Source organism: Rhea pennata, chromosome 1, assembly GCF_028389875.1.
Source record: "Rhea pennata isolate bPtePen1 chromosome 1, bPtePen1.pri, whole genome shotgun sequence".
NCBI lineage: Eukaryota > Metazoa > Chordata > Aves > Rheiformes > Rheidae > Rhea > Rhea pennata.
The window spans coordinates 216,137,280-216,153,133 of NC_084663.1; the positions used below are offsets into that span (position 1 = coordinate 216,137,280).

The window sequence follows — 15,854 nt, forward strand, 5'->3', positions numbered from 1 at the left end:
AGAAGACAGAATGATACTTTAAAAATGCAAGTAGAGATAAATGCATTCAAACTAGAAATAAGCTTCTGTTTTTAACGGATGATATTGTTTATTGGAACAAGTTATCTAGAGAGGTGATGAAATTTTAATCACTTAGAGCTCTGAATAAAGACCAGCTGTTTGAGAGAGGTGCTTCATCTTGGACTGTTACTAGGACTTTATGATAAAAAAAAAAAAAAAAAAAAAAAAAAAAAAAAAAAAAAAAGGCTATATTTAAAGACCTGTGGCTGTAATATATTAAGGAAGACAAGTGAAAATTTGTTAATGTTCCTCCTCTCTCTAAAAGCAGAATCAAAGAATAATCCCACTGTTTGTTCTTCTCCTAGTTCTTGAGGGAAGACTTGAATTATCATGACCCAACAGTCAAGCACAGCACCTTCCATGGCGAAGACAAGCTCATTAGTGTGGAAGATCTTTGGAAGGCCTGGAAGACATCTGAAGGTAAAACAAACAAACAAACAAAAAACCCAAACAGAAAAAAACAAGCAAGCAAAACAAACTCTCTCTCTCCTGCCGCCACCCTCCCATATACATGCATGCATACCTCTTGCTATAAAAGTGGTAAACAATTCGAATTCTATGCAACCTTGGCAGCAATGTGTATGCACATCCCAGGACAAACATTCCTACTTTGCTTTTTCTGCCTTCTACAAGTATTTCTTCCAGCTTGCTTTTTCTGTGCCTTCCAGATTTTATTGCTTTTGTTACTTTTTCCAGCTGTTAATTCTGACACCTAAATATGATGTATGAACTGCTGTCATAGCTGAAAGTGTTCATTGCTGTGCCCCTGTAAATGTGTGTTGAAACAAAGCCACCATGCTGTCCTATTCAGGTTCTCCTTGAAATTTCCAGTCTCACCTGATATTTTTGTGGGGTAATAGCATCCTGTATATTAGAACTGAATGGGAATTTTCCTACAGGCTATGTTTCCATTAGAAGCTAACAATTTTCTGAAGCTCAGGTATTCCTTAATCCAGTGAAAAGGAGGCAGATCAAGTCCTAAAACTGAAAGTAGAGATAAACACATTTAGTGAAGAAATAAGGAAATGATAGTGTTTAGAGCAACTCACCTAGGGAGATGGTAGAAGTTTAGTCACTTCTAGTCTTGAAGTCTTTAGTCTTTAGTCACTAGAGTCTTTAGTCTCTAGTCTTTAGTCACTTAGAATCTTGAAACTTCCTGGAACTTCTAAATCTTTAAAGTAGCTTGTAAGTACTCTACTGTTTCCGTGGCTGCTCTGCGTGTGGGGTGCTCCACACTTTGCGTGTTACAGCACTGGCTGCTTCCAGGCATCAGGAGAGTGCCAGAAGTGGTCAGGGAAAGGCATGATGTCATATTTTTTTTCTGAACAGAATTTAGAAATTTCTATTTTGAGAGATCTTGAAACTGATTTTTCTTTCTTCTTTCTGTTTTAGAAACTTTGCTTTCAAATTTTGGGCTTCTGTACAGAATGATATTCTAAGTTAAGACAACTAGTTAATTACCAGAAAAAATCTTCAATGCCTTAAAAGTGAAAGTTTGGGGGAGAGTATAGAAGGAATAGAAGTACATTTTTGCAAAATTTAGGTGCAGTTACTGTGTTGACTGAAGGATGTGCTGGTGTTTTGATTCTGATCACTTGGCCTTTTGATATATTGGGGTCAGTTTTGTGATCTGGGATGTAAACTGCTTTTGCTGATGACTCCTTTTGTGCTTTTCCTTTTCTCTTCATTATGCTTCTTACCTTGTTTCTTTCAAGACCTGGAACATTTTCCTTTTCAGATCTTCTTAGCTTCGGGTGCTCCCTTTACTTCTGGCCTTCTCCCTTCCCTCTGTCCTCCGAAATCAGATAATCTTGTCAACACACATTGCTTGAAAATTTGGATTCTAGTCTTCTGATCACTTCATTAACTCAAAAGCTTTCCATTTCTCATTTATGTCCTGTTTTATATTTGTTTGCTCTGTCTTAGACTTTGAATTATTTGGGGATAGGATGTGTCAGTGTTTTCAAAGCACTGTGTAGATATGTGGCTGGAAGTATGTTAAAATCCCTCATGATCCCTGAAATACTAAAAAATTTTTTAGTATATATATCATTTGAAAAGCTGTTTGAAAACAAAGTGATTCTATGCATCATTCTGGAATTATTTTCCAGGATTAGAATCACAGTCCCATGACAATGGGCAGATAATATGTTTAAAATTCTTGTCCAAACCACTTAAATGTTAGAATGGTGCCAACAAATCTGTTTGTCTCTCGTGTTCAAGGAGAGACTCATGTTAGAAATTCTAACGTACTGCTGTTTACAGATAACTGTCTGAAGTATATCTTCATGTCAGTTGAGTAAGCATAAAAGTCATTATGGGATGGTGGAGAACATCTCATGATACTCTCCATGTTCCTTAATTACTAAGCTGCTCTTGCTCTCTTCCTATTCTGAAGTACATAGTAAGCATCATTCTTAGATTCTGTAGCATACTTTTTCTACTCTTTAGTTAGCACTTTTGCTTTTCTTTCTCAGCATTCTCTATATTTAGCTAATAAAATAAATTACTGATTTCAAAAGGATAGTCCCATAGAGTCCAATCTTGGATTCTGAACTTTGATTTTAAACGAATAGAATCAGGCTCATAGAAAAGGGTCAGCCCTCTTCATGCGGTTACAAAAAGTAGCTCTGAGAAAGCACTGCGGGAGTCTGTCATTAACTGATGTCCAGAACAGATATACTCCTTTTCAAATTAACTGATTTTTTTTTAACCTGCCATTGCTGTAGTTCCTGGTCCATATATGTAGAATAAAAAGTTATTTCTGCCCCTGAATTACCTAAAAATAAAGGTTTTGATGCTTTCACAGCATGCAGGATTTGATGTGTAAAGCCCTCAAGAAGTTTGGCTCTACAAAGCTCTTTGAAGTAAAGGATTATCAGTGGCTGGGATTCAAAATAGGTAAACTGTTCATCTTTGTATTCAGAAGATCCAGTAACCCCCCCCACCCCAACCCTGGTTATGGGAAGGTTTGAGTCCTCAGCTGCAGGTGGCAGCAATGCCAGTCATTGCTTCTGTGCAGGTGAGTGCTTGTTGCTGTGATGGGACCTCCTGAGGTCCCAACCTCCTGCTCAAAGCAGGAACGGTAAGAATGAGCAGCTCAGGGCCTTGTCCAGCTCTGCTGGGGGTTTTTACCAGCTTAGGATATGAGCGGACACTATCCCAAGGGTAGGGATTCGTTAGCGGGCATGGCTTGGTCTTTAGAGTACTCTTTCTCTGGCTGAGTCTGCCCCCGCTCTCTGCTGGCGGAAAAGGCTGCCCTCTGAACGGTTTGTGCACCCAGACAGAGCAGAGGAGAGTGAAAGCTCTGAGCATGAATGACTTGTGTATTTAGCTCTTTGAAAACAGAATCTGTACCCAGATTAGCCTCAATTTTTATATCTGGCGGTTTTACAGCATGTTTTTGAGGTGGACTCTGATACTTCATTCCAGACCTCGTGACATTTACTAGTAGGGATTAGAGGCTTTGACATTAGCACTAGGCTCCTCAGAGCTTATTTTGATTTCTGGTTCCCTTGGGCACCATTCACGTTTCCCAGTTGCTAAATGTTAAGTGATAACTAGTGTGTGATGTCAGCTCTGCCAGCCCAGGGTGGTGCAGTGCCACCGTGCACCGTGATGGGCAGTGCCGCTGCGTAGGGAATGTAGTTCCAGAAACTTTCTCTCTGGCTTGCCTGGCCACCTTTGGTTTTAATATGTTGCTTATGGCAATAGAAAATTGGTTTCTCATAGTCCATGGGCCACTATCTGTAGGGGATTTTCTTAAACTAGTTCAGTTTGCTGGCTTTGAGTTTGCTACATCTATCTGTGAATCATCTTGCAAGCTTACAGGAAGATTACCTTTCTTTCTCTCTCTTTTTTTTTAATCTTGCTACCTTTTACTTAACTGTTCACTCTAGTTCCTGTCAAATAGCCAACACCATTCTTTCAACTGAAAGCCTTTAGCTCGTTTGAGCCAATTGAGAGATGTTTCTCATATTTGTGGGACAACTCATTGCTGGCATTTAAGAAATTACCAATCATCTTTCAATTCAATAGTGGTAGAACCCTTTAAGCCAGTGGTAAGTGGACCTTCTCTCCATCTGGCTGCTGGAAATTTGGATCTTGGGCTGGAGGATGTGAGGTAGTGGCAATCAACAATGACTAAGCTATCCAGCGCAGAGCTCTCCTTAAATTATTGGAGATAGGGTAAATGCCAGAAGAACTCAATCCATGCTCTGCAGACAGAACTAGATAAATTACAGCATAACAGAAAAATCCTAGGTCTTCTGAAAAAAAGTTGCTACCTGATTTTCTTTGTCTTCATATGGTCACTGTAATGTGACAAAACTAAGTGGCAAAGGCACAAGCTTCATTCCTCAAAGCTCCACCAAATGATTTTGGAGCTTCATGTATCATCCAAGTATCAAAGGTGAATGCCCTCAAGTCAAGGCACCTAGATTTACCATTAATGTCTTTGAATGCTGCAAAACTCCACAAAACGTTGAGGCAATTATGGAGGTATGTTCACCTGGTTCCCCTCTGGCTGCTGTGCCCTGTTGGGCAAATCACTTCCTCAGGCTGTTTACAACGATTTTCTTAGAGCGTTTCTGCATGTGCTGCTTGGTCAAAAGACTTGTGTTCGAAAGGTCTGGAGGAGTTAGTGATGCTTTCAGAGTGTGTAGTCAGATACGTTAACTGAAGTTAGTAGTTCTGCGGCTTAGGCGTGCAGTGAGGATGAATGTACTTTGTTGGGAGTAGCGACACAGAAGCAATATCATTAGAATAATAGAAAATGGGTAATAGAATAGAAAATAGAAAAATTAGAAAAAGATGGTTTTACTTACCATCTGAGAATACATTGAGTCCGGTCTCTTCAGAGGATCTCGGCCTCAGACCATTCTTACAACATTACAAGCAGCTGCCTATGGCTCCAGAGTCAGAAAAGGTAGCGAAGCGTCGCCGGTGACTGTCTCAGGCTGCTTGCTTATCAGATGGCCTCACTGCAGGTTTTTCTGTTGTGAGCTGTAAGCACAGTGCAAAATCAATCATCTTGAAACGCTTATTCTCAGAGGCTGCTGCTAGGAAAGCAACAGCCCTTATGCACTATATGTTGTTTTCTGTTTATACTAAACCCTTAGCAGACCGTCAAGTATATAGAGCAGATTAGCAAAAATAATCTCACAAGGCAACCAGGTAGAGGCTGAGAACCTGTAAGTATTCCAGTAGGGTTATTTCTTCTATAATATTATGCAAGATTTAATGCCCTCCCTGTTCCATTCCATACTTAATAGGAATGTGTCTGTTTAAACTCTGCAGGCGTTTTTTCTTTGCTGAAGGTGACAGGAAGAGGTCTATCTGGTGAAGTTACTAGTTATGCTGGTATTGCTGGCTTTACAATTTTAGTTGCTTAGTAAAAATAATAAGCTGCTTGCTTGTTTTCTACCTCCCCTACAGTGTATAATTGGACAGTTGACGAGGTGGTTCAGTGGCTCATTACCTACGTAGAGCTGCCACAGTACGAAGAGACCTTCAGAAAGTTGCAGCTGAGTGGACATGCCATGCCCAGGTGAGTGCTCACTGCATTGTCTTCTGTTCCTCTGGGATGTATGCCATAGAGAAAAACAGCTTTTAGGTGGCTCATAACATCATGTGAAATTCATCTGTGTGTACAGAGACAAGTATAATACCTGTTCCACTGCAGCTGTATCCTGAGTATCTGGCTTTGCACTGGTCTTCTGTGCAGGGATCGATTTAGCCATAAGTGCATGCGTATCTGTTGTGGGTGAAAGGAGGCATTGCTGCATCTACTTAGATGCAACTAGTAAAACAGAGATTAAGTTCCTTGTTTAAGAATTACTTGTTATGTATTTCTACAGTACCTAGCACTGATACATGTCAGTTTTAATTCAGGCTCCTTGAAGCTCTAGCAAACAAGAATTCTGACCCTTGCATTCCTTGAGTAAAACTTGCTGTTTAGTTAGTTGACTTAAACTTATAACAGACTAAAAAAACTCAGTGCAGCTTTTTTGGGTCAATGTTATTCTCACTGAAAAGGAGCCCATAAACTGACTGCAGAGGAAGGATTAAACTGGGAATAAAATAAGGTGTTTGGGGCAGTGCATGGTATGTCCAGTTTTTCTTCCATATGAGAAATACGTTCTTATGGTCTGTGAAACAATATGTCAAAGGCAAGCAGTGTAGATTTGATTTTTTTAAAAAAATGATTGCTGGTACAACACTAAAAAGATCAGTTTTGTTAGGAAGTCAGTAACTCAGATTGTCAGGATTAATTCAATAAAAATGGCATTGCTTTTTCATCTCTATCTCCAGTTAAAACTAAAGACACTACTTTTTAACTCTTTGATAGAGATACTTGTTCTATATCAGAGGCAACGTACTTCTTGAGGAATTTCATTTGTCCCGATACTCTAATCAGGCAGCTTCCTGGTCTTCCTCCTGTAGATCTCATGTTACTGATTTTTGGTCAGTTTTTATTCCAGATCGATATGGCCATGCATACTTTGTCTTTTACAGGTTAGCAGTAAACAATGTTACCATGATGGGAGCTGTTCTGAAAATGACAGATCGAAGCCACAGACAGAAGCTGCAGCTGAAAGCTCTGGACACTGTGCTCTTTGGACCTCCTCTCTGTAAGTAACACTGCAAACGTGACCGGTTATTAAGGAAGAGGAAATGTATCTGCTCAGTATTGAACAGCAAAGATACACCTAGGTGACCCAAACTTTAGCCTGCTTAAGGTCACCTAGGTAAATTGTCACTGGTATAATTAGCATGAAACAAAAGCAGGTTACCTCTGGACTGACAGCTCTGTGCCATGCAGTCCTACGTTCCTGTCTCTGATGAGCCTCTTGCAGGAATGGCAATTCAGTATTGTGCTGGATTCTCTTGCATCTGTAGATTAAACTTTTCTATTAATTGGAGTGTCGACCACCTTGCAGAATGCTGAGGTTTGCAGCAATCCCTTGAACAATCTGTAGAGTGGAGCTACCCTGTATCCTACGCAGAAACTGCTTTCACCTTGAATTAACCCTCCGTATGTGACACAGGCTGCAGGTTGCCCTCATTTGAGTGAGTGGAAGAGCAGTGTAGATTAGATGAGAAGGCGTTTTAGGATGAATCGGAATGAGGGACTGCACTCTTTTGATGCGTCTGTTGTCGTGGTTCTGACTGGCAGCATTTAGAAGGTAATACTTGTTATTGGAGCAGTAATTGAATGTATTTGTCTCCAGTTTATACTGAAGTTTGTGGTGAGACCTGGTTTACATAAAACTATTTCCTTGAGAAATGGATTGCAAAACAGCAGTTTTCCACGCTGTTAGCAGTGTTTCAGGAAGTCCTGGGTCACCTTTGAGTTTCAGAAGCAGCGTTTGCTCAGTGGTGGACTTAGCGGTTTCAAATACATTCCTGTTACGCTTCTTGGTCAGTGAAGGTGGCTTCCTACCGTCTTCACTGCTGAGGGAGTAGAGCTCTGTGCAGAAGGGGTTGGCTTGTGGCTGGGACACCTGGCCGGGGAGCAGACTCTCACAGTTCCCGAGAAGACAGGATTTCTGTGCCACACTCTAGACGTGTGATTCCCTTCTTCGAACAGATCTTTTCACTTTCAGGGTTTAAAGCAGCAGATATGCAGCGGCATGCCTTCCAGCAGCACTGAGCTGTTGCTGGGGGTTGAGCCACTGGCAGAGAGCTGCCCTCCGAACGCCCAAGGGGAGTGACTTCTCCTGGTCGCCTCTCCAGAGGCCGAAACCGTGAGACCTCTGTGCAGCCTGTGAGATTTCAGGAGACGTTTCTGTAGATCCCCAGCCCAGAACGGAAGTCTGCCGTGCTTAATCCCGTTTCAACAGCTGTGCGCAACTTAACTTAGCAGTTTGCTAAGCGGGTCTCAGATGTCTCTGAACACGAGCTGCCCGCGGCTCCTAAGGCAGGAGGAACGGCAGAATCGCCTGAGCAAACGTCGCGCCCTGGGGTCCCTGAGCGCTGTGCCGGCACTGCGTGCTATTGCGGCAGGACCGGACTGGTAGTGCGGATTGCAGCATTTGCCCTGCATCCTTTGGTAGCAGTGCGAGATTGGCGTTCCCGCTGTTCTCCTAATCCTTCCAGCTTCTGTTGGAGGTTATTAGTTGTCATCATTAGTATTATGCCTTTATTTATTGAGTATCTGTGTTCACATTAACAGAAGCGCAGGGATTGGTTGCCTAGACCTACACGAGGACACATTTGCAGAACAGGATACGGCACTTGCTAGAATATTTTGGGATGAACTGACCTTTTTTGCTTTTCACTAAGTGCTTATTCCCCCTGTCTGGGCGGGATGAAGCCATGCTTCTTTTGGTATAGCTTCCAATATAGCAGATCTGTTTCCCTTTCTGATAATTAAAAGTATATTTGACAAGCTGTTGGAACATTATTTGTTTAAAGCAATAGAATGTCTTAACCAAATATCAGATTAATTTATTGCTGTGAGATTTACCATCCACTTTAAATATTTACAGTTACCTGGATTGTGTTTGGATAACCCGCACCTAGATAGAAAAGCAGCGCTGTCCCAGCAGTAGACTTCAGGAGTGACTTCTCTGCTTGCAGGTCTGCTGCCGCGGGTGCAGCCTTGTCTGTTTGCGTGGCGGGAGCTCCTGTCCAGTGAGCTGCGCCTTCGGGCGCTTTTCCAGACACAGTACCTGTAAAACTGAAAACCCGAAGCGGGTGGAGGTCGAGCGGAGTGGCTGGAGCTGTGGGGCCCTGTTGGCATGGAAAGTCACCAGGTTTCGAAGCGCCGAAAGGTTTTTTGTGTAGCAGAAGAGTCTGCCGGGCTCTGGCCAGGCGGAAGCCCGGGCTGGGCGTGCTCCAGACAGGGATGCAGCTCGCTTGGGATGAGCAGAGAATTACAGGGGCCAGCGAGGAAAAATCCAAAAAGCTGCTAGCGTGGCTTGGACTTTTTAAGAAGGGGGAGGCTTGTTCAGGGTTTCTCTGCTGCTCTCTTCCCTACTGCAGCTGCTCGTGGTGGGCTTAGGAGGGAAGTACCATGGCACGGTGCTTTCCTTCCTTCCTTCCATCCCCGGGGGAGGGCTGCCGCCCTGATCGGGTGCATCCTCCGAGGGAAATTCAAACGCTACTCGTGCCTGCGTGTGCGGCTTTTTTTCCTTTTTTCTGGTATTTCAAGCTAAGCAGTGTAGAATTTATGGAGCGTGTGAATTTTTTTTGTTTTATCGGCACTTACGTAAATTGCTATAAAATTGCTAATTTACTAACAATCTATTGCAGATTTTGTGAAACCTTTGTTTAAAAATTGAGCCTCTGACTGTGGCTTGAGAAACACGAGGTTGCTGTTAGTTTTTGCTCATGTGTGCCGTTCACCTGCTTCCTGAAAACACCAGGCAGCAGAGCGCGGGACGGCAGCGCGCGCCCAGGCCAGGCTTCGCAGGCGGGGAGAAACTGAGGGTCATTTAAATTGCAGCAACCTGGAAGTGAGCGATCGGAGCAAACGCCTGCTGGACGCTGGCTGCAGCGGGCCTCGGCCGCAGCACGCCGGCCGCCGCCGTTGAGGAGCTGAAGTGCCGGAGCTCCAGGTGCAGTGGGTGAAAAGGAAGCAAGCGAAAGCAGAGCGAGAGACGATCCTCCCGCGCTGCGGTGGCGGTGCAAGCCCCCCGGCCGGCGCTAGCCCTGCCTTTGGCAGTGGGCTTTCGAGGCGGCGCAGCGCCGGCGCGGCCACGTTGCCGGCAGGCACCGGCACCGGCGTGAGCCCGCCCGGGGAAAATGCCCCGTCGTCTTCTGTTTGACGTGGGTGTTTGGAAAGCGATTACGCCAACGGGTCAGGAAGCAGAACGCTCGCCCGAGCCCTCGGCCCGCCGGCGCTTTGGTGCGCGGGGCGGCCCGCCTGCCGAAGCAGCCGGGTAATTACTGCCGAGGAAGGCGTTTATTTACCCGAGTTGTGTCGCGCCTGACCTGCGCTGGAGTCCGCCGCCGTATTCCAGGGTAATGGGTGCCTTTCCAGGTAGAATAGTTAGCAAAATGTAAGCAATGCAAGAACAGGCAGTCTGGCATAAAGTAACTTTTCTGGAATAGCTATCATTAAACAATATTTCTGTGAACTTTCTTACATGACAAACTCGGAAGCAGTCTAAGTTTCCGAGTGCTTGGCACCGGGCTAGTTTGTCGTGCCTGCGCGCCGCTCGCGACGGCTGGGTGGGTGCGGGCAGCTCGGCTCGAACCCAGCGTGCCGAGCAGCCGGCGAACTCCGCGGAGCTACGTATGCCCAACGCCGGAAGGCTGGCGGCACGATTCGCACGCACAGGGCCGAGAGCTGGCGGCAGGGAACCTGCACTGGGTGGGCCATAGGCTCATACTTCAGACTGTAGGTGTATTTTTACTTCTCTACAACTTCATTCTGGTCGGTGAAGATGGCACAGTAATTTGGATTTTGGCTGAACCTTTTGAAATCATCTTGACATTTGGAAATGGAAATATTAATGGAGCCCAAGAAACAGTGCATCAAATTTTAAGTGGTTGTTTCATGGCAGTGTTAATGTGTGAAATGACTGATGCAGAGATCACTTCTGGCATTGCACACGGCTCTGCGTCTCCGCGGTGATCTGATCCTGCTTTTTCACCAGCTGTTCTTCTTCCAGCAGTGGTGCCATTAAACTCTGATAGAGCCCTCTCAGCATTTTACTTAAAGGTGATTTAAGCTGTTTTGAAAGTGTAATAATTAATTTGCCAAACTCTGTGCACTTCTATTAGTAATACCAGGAACTGGAGGAGGGGATTGCATTGTGTTGTGCACAGTGAAATGATACATATTCCTGAAAGTGACTTAATGGAATGGCCTTTTGGGGGAAAAAAAAAACCAAATAACAAAACAACAACAAAAACCACGCTTATTTGCTCTAGTAGCTAATGTATATGCTTTATTCATTTATTCATTTGTGACTCAGGTTAATAGTTCTGAGAGCTACATTTGTAGAAAAAATTATGAGTAGTTTGTGGCAAATACTAATTTTTGAGAATTTTAGTACAAAATGTAACAGTGATACTTTTGTCTTTCTCCTTCCTTCCTTCATCTTCCTAAAGTCTGTTGGGAAAGTGCAGAACGCTCTTCGTCCTGTGGTGTCTGTGGTCTGCAGGATTGCATGCTCAGTCCTGCAGGCAAAATCTGAACTGAGCTTTCACAGAGTGGGAAAGCATGCAGCTAGGTAAAATAATGAGTTTCTGATTATTTAGAGATTATGTTTACCATTCTGTGAATCACTTAGTTAAAGGTAATGACAAAAATATTTTTTAGAGATGCCAGCCTTGGCAGACTGGGTACTGCTGGGAGGTGATGGTTAGAGAAAGTTGCTGGGAAGTAAGAAGGTTCCTTGTCAAGTGCTTGTGTTGTTCACCTGAAGACTCTTGTACGGGGAGGAGAAGGTGGGACACCGGTCAGCACGGGGTGGGGGTGGGACACCGGTGGGTCTCGCCTGCCTTTCTCTGGGCAGCCCCTCATGCCCCAAGCTAAGGCAAGTCTATGCTGCCTAAGAAGGCCATTGTGTTAGCAGATTAGTTTGCAAATAGGTAGTGAGAGTGGCAAAGGAAAGCTTTACTGAGAGTGTGGGGGTGGAAAACAGGTTTCCTGAACAAGTCAGCCTAGCAGTGTTTTGAAAACATTTTCAAAAAAAAAAAAGGGGGGGGGGAGGGGGGAAGGAGGGAGGATTAGAAATTACATATGTGCAGAAACTTGCCAGAATCTACTGCTCTACTTCTGGAAGAGGATGTTGTGATTATCCATCCGGAATGGGAAGTGGGACCAGTATTAATCCTGTTTATTTCTTTGGTGTTGAACTTCCCAGTGAATGCATTCGGAGAATGATTAAACTCCTCGGTAGGTGATGGATTGTGTTAGGCAGTATAAAGGCAGGAGGTGCTTGGAACCTCTGTCGGCCGCTTGTAGAGAGTCAGTCCTCTGTCCTCTCCAGGATGTCCCCTTTTTAATGTTGTTCAGTAATTTAGGCTGTGGGCAGTGATCCCGATCTCCCTTTCACCTCCTGGCATTCCTCGTCCAGGGCACTTCCATATACTCCCTTTTCACTGTCTGTAATATCCACTAGTTTATCTGCATGTGCTGATAAATATGCATTGGAGTATTGATAAAAGAGCAGAGGTTGGGAGGAACCTTGTGCGTAGCATCTCTCTTCAGTGCTGCTCTCTGGTTTAAGAGCAGAGGAATAAGAAGATATGCTGCATCATCTGAGACTTACGAGAACATCAGGTTAGCTGAAATTGGTTTATCAGATATAAAGGAGGAAGGCATGTCCCGATTCAGCAGTCTTCATGCTTTCTTGGTAAATAGAATCATAGAATCAGTAAGGTTGGAAGGGACCTCTGGAGATCATCTAGTCCAACCTCCCCGCTCAGCACGGTCACCTAGAGCATCTTAGACAGGGTTGCATCCAGGTGGGCCTTGAAGATCTCCAGAGAAGGAGACTCCACCACCTCTCTGGACAACCTGGTCCAGTGCCCCGTCACTCTCACAGGGAAGAAATTCCCCCTCACGTTCAGGTGGAACTTCCTGTGCTTCCATTTCTGCCCATTGCCTCTTGTCCTGTCACATGGGACAACTGAAAAGAGTTTAGCCCCATCCCCCTGACATCTTCCCTTGGATATTTGTACACATTGATAAGATCCCCCCTCAGTCTTCTCTTCCCCAGGCTAAACAGGCCCAGCGCTCACAGCTGTTCCTCATAGGGAAGATGCTCCAGCCCTCTGATCATCCTCGTAGCCCTATGCTGGACTCTCTCCAGTAGCTCCATGTCTCTCTTGGACTGAGGAGCCCAGAACTGGACACAGTACTCGAGGACTCGCAGGACGAGTACTCGACCTGGGCTGAGTAGAGGGGCAGGATCACCTCCCTCGACCTGCTCGCAACACTCTTCCCAATGCACCCCAGGAGACCATTGGCCTTCCTGGCCACGAGGGCACATTGCTGGCTCATGGTCACTTTGTTGTCACCAGCACTCCCAGGTCCTTCTCTGCAGAGCTGCTCTCTAGCAGGTCAGCCCCCAGCTTGTACTGGTGCCTGGGGTTATTTTTCCCTAGGTGCAGGACCCTGCACTTGCCCTTGTTGAACCTCAGGAGGTTCCTCTCTGCCCAGCTCTCCAGCCTCTCCAGGTCTCTCTGAATGGCAGCACAGCCCTCAGGTGTGTCAGCCACTCCTCCCAGCTTGGGATCACCAGCAAACTTGCTGAGGAGGCACTCTGTCCCCTCATCCAGCTCACTGATGAAGAAGTTGAACAGGATGGGACCCAGCACTGAGCCCTGAGGGACGCCACTAGCCACAGGCCTCCAGCTAGTCTCAGTGCCACTGATGACGACCCTCTGAGCTCTGCCTTTCAGCCAGTTCTCAATCCACCTCGCTGTACTCGGAGTGTTTCTGATGTCTCCTCTGTCCCTGCCAGGGACACCAGAGACAATAACAGCAAGGTACATGCTACCTTTCGGGTACAGTGCAGCCTTCCATCTTGCTCCTAACCTGGGGCTATAAAAAAAAGCTAACCTCACTGGAGATTTGACGTTTGTGTCATGTTCATGGCTTTTTATCCTTTGTTCTTCAGACAGCCTATCTTCTCTACACAACTTTGATTTTTATATACAGAATGTCCATTGTGTAGCGTCAGCATATTTCTGCAAACCTAGGATACAGTTATTTTCTTACATCTGCTTCTTGTCCTGGCTTATGTATATTCCTCATTTCTGGCTTTTTATCAACTAGAATAATTCTTACCAGCCACAGATGTCAACAAGCCATTTGTGTAGCTCCGGAAATCATTTTTCATGTAATGAGGATGTCCCCATCATACTAATGCATGTCTAGTCTAATTGAACTTGCAGAAGAATGAGAGTTACAGAGAAACCCAAGGGAAACTGTGACTACTGGGAGGGAAAAGTCGTAGCATACACTGCGACACTGCAACCAGAGACGAACTAGCACTTTGACACATGAAGTAGTAGATGCCGCTAGTAATTAAGCCTATTTAATGCATCCTTTATGGTGCAGTTGCAGGAGTCAGAGCATATGCATTTGTCATCTGCTCTCGTCGGAAAATCTGCTTAAATAGCTTCATCTTTTTTTCCAATTATGGCAAATGTCAGCGGTTCTTTGCTTAGGAAAACAAAACAAAAATGCAAACCAAAGATCCACTACAAGGTTTTTTCCCAATAGCAGGTTGAATACCCTTTCTGTTGTTACACAGCTAGGTTTCTCTCTCTACCTAATGAATCTAGCTGTATGTCATCATCTCAGCCTTTCACTTGTATTCCAGACTGCCTGGAGAGGAGCTAATCTGGAATTCTGTCTTCTAAGACTGTACTTTATTCTTTATTCTTTAGAGATGAAGTTCTCTCTTCTTGGCTCCAAGCCGTCTGTGAGCCTTCACTGTGCTTGAATATCTTGCAGGTTTCCCACTTGATGCTGCCGTTCATGCTGCTCTGCCTACTCATAAATATATGATTTACTCTGCTGTATTTTGCAGGCTTGTGTACATCTTCCCAATTTATATGTGCCAGCATAGTATGTGATGATGCATTTGTTAGATTGAGCTGCACTTGCCTTTATGCAATGCTTCATCTGGGGTCTTCAACTATGAATGCTTAATTTTAACCTCTTTTTCCTGTGCTCATATATTTGCATTTTTCTTAATTGCCTCAGAATTGTCTGTCTGTGGTTTGTAGCTGAATTCTTGATGAATCCATGCATCAGTTATATGAAAGGCTATTAAAGAAAAAAGGATTAGGAATGTTGATCTAGCCTATCTTTGTTTGCTAGAGGTATTCTTACAGTTCCCTCTGATACTCTTTCTTTGCTAGGGAATCCCACGTATGTTATTCCTTGGACATATGTGAGAATGTAAAAACATACCAATTTCTGGCAACCCTCTCCAAATACTGGATGGTATCAAATACATTTCTGTTTTTCTCCCAATTAAAGCCAGTCACCATCCTTCACTTCCACATTTTCCACTTCATCAGTTTGTCATGTTTTGTGTACCCGGAATAGAGTTGTTTTTTTCCTTTCTTTCTCCCCTCCCCCCCCATCTATAGTTTTTGGATCTTATGTCTTGAACCAAAGTAGAGATTCATTGCGAATCATTTGGGTGTGAGTTAAAGCAAATGACTTGTGTAGCTGTTCTTGATTTCATTAAGGCATAAAGAAATTTTAAATGGAATAATTTTTTCCTGCCTCAGCTGTGAAATTCCTCATCCCTCTAAATGATAGAAGTTTTCTGTCTTTTTCTTAAATGTTTGATGAGGAGACCTAACACTAAATATTTCTCAACGGCCAACAAAATATCTTTAGATATTCTTGTGAGACAAAATCTCAGCTTCTCTCTCAAATTTACTTGATTCTTGAGTTTCCTGCAGAAAAGGGAATGCATTCTTATGCCTTTCTATATATCCTTCATATTTTACATCTTGGATCCCTCAAAATAAAGAACACAAATACTGTATTTGGGAGTAAGATACCTGTCTGGGTTTTAAATTAATATATTTATCTGGTGTTGGGGAACAGAGTGCTTGTATCTGTTAATCCTTTCTGTTTGAAAGACTCATTGTGTCTTGCATGTGGTTCTTGCACTTTTCACTGCCTATGTGGGTATTTTACTGTTGTACACCGTACTTCACATGTGATCTTTCAGAGCCTCAACCAGCACTGTAATATGATACAAGGAAATTTCAAATGAAAAGATTTATGACCAAATGAAAGAAAGCTAGTTAGAATGCCCTTCTCTTGCATTGTGCAAAGTTGATGTTTAGACCTAAGCATT

General features: G+C 44.0%; 1 protein-coding gene across 9 annotated transcripts in view; it reads left to right on the top strand.

The window, feature by feature from the left end:
* The window catches only part of STIM1 (stromal interaction molecule 1), a 106,330-nt gene that overhangs the window by 53,959 nt on the left and 36,517 nt on the right, over positions 1-15,854 (top strand). For all 9 annotated transcript variants that reach the window (XM_062567515.1, XM_062567521.1, XM_062567519.1 and 6 more), the window contains 3 exons: positions 366-480; positions 5,497-5,608; positions 6,577-6,692. In XM_062567515.1, the coding sequence (XP_062423499.1) occupies positions 366-480; positions 5,497-5,608; positions 6,577-6,692 (343 nt within the window). The remainder of the gene's footprint in view (positions 1-365; positions 481-5,496; positions 5,609-6,576; positions 6,693-15,854) is intronic.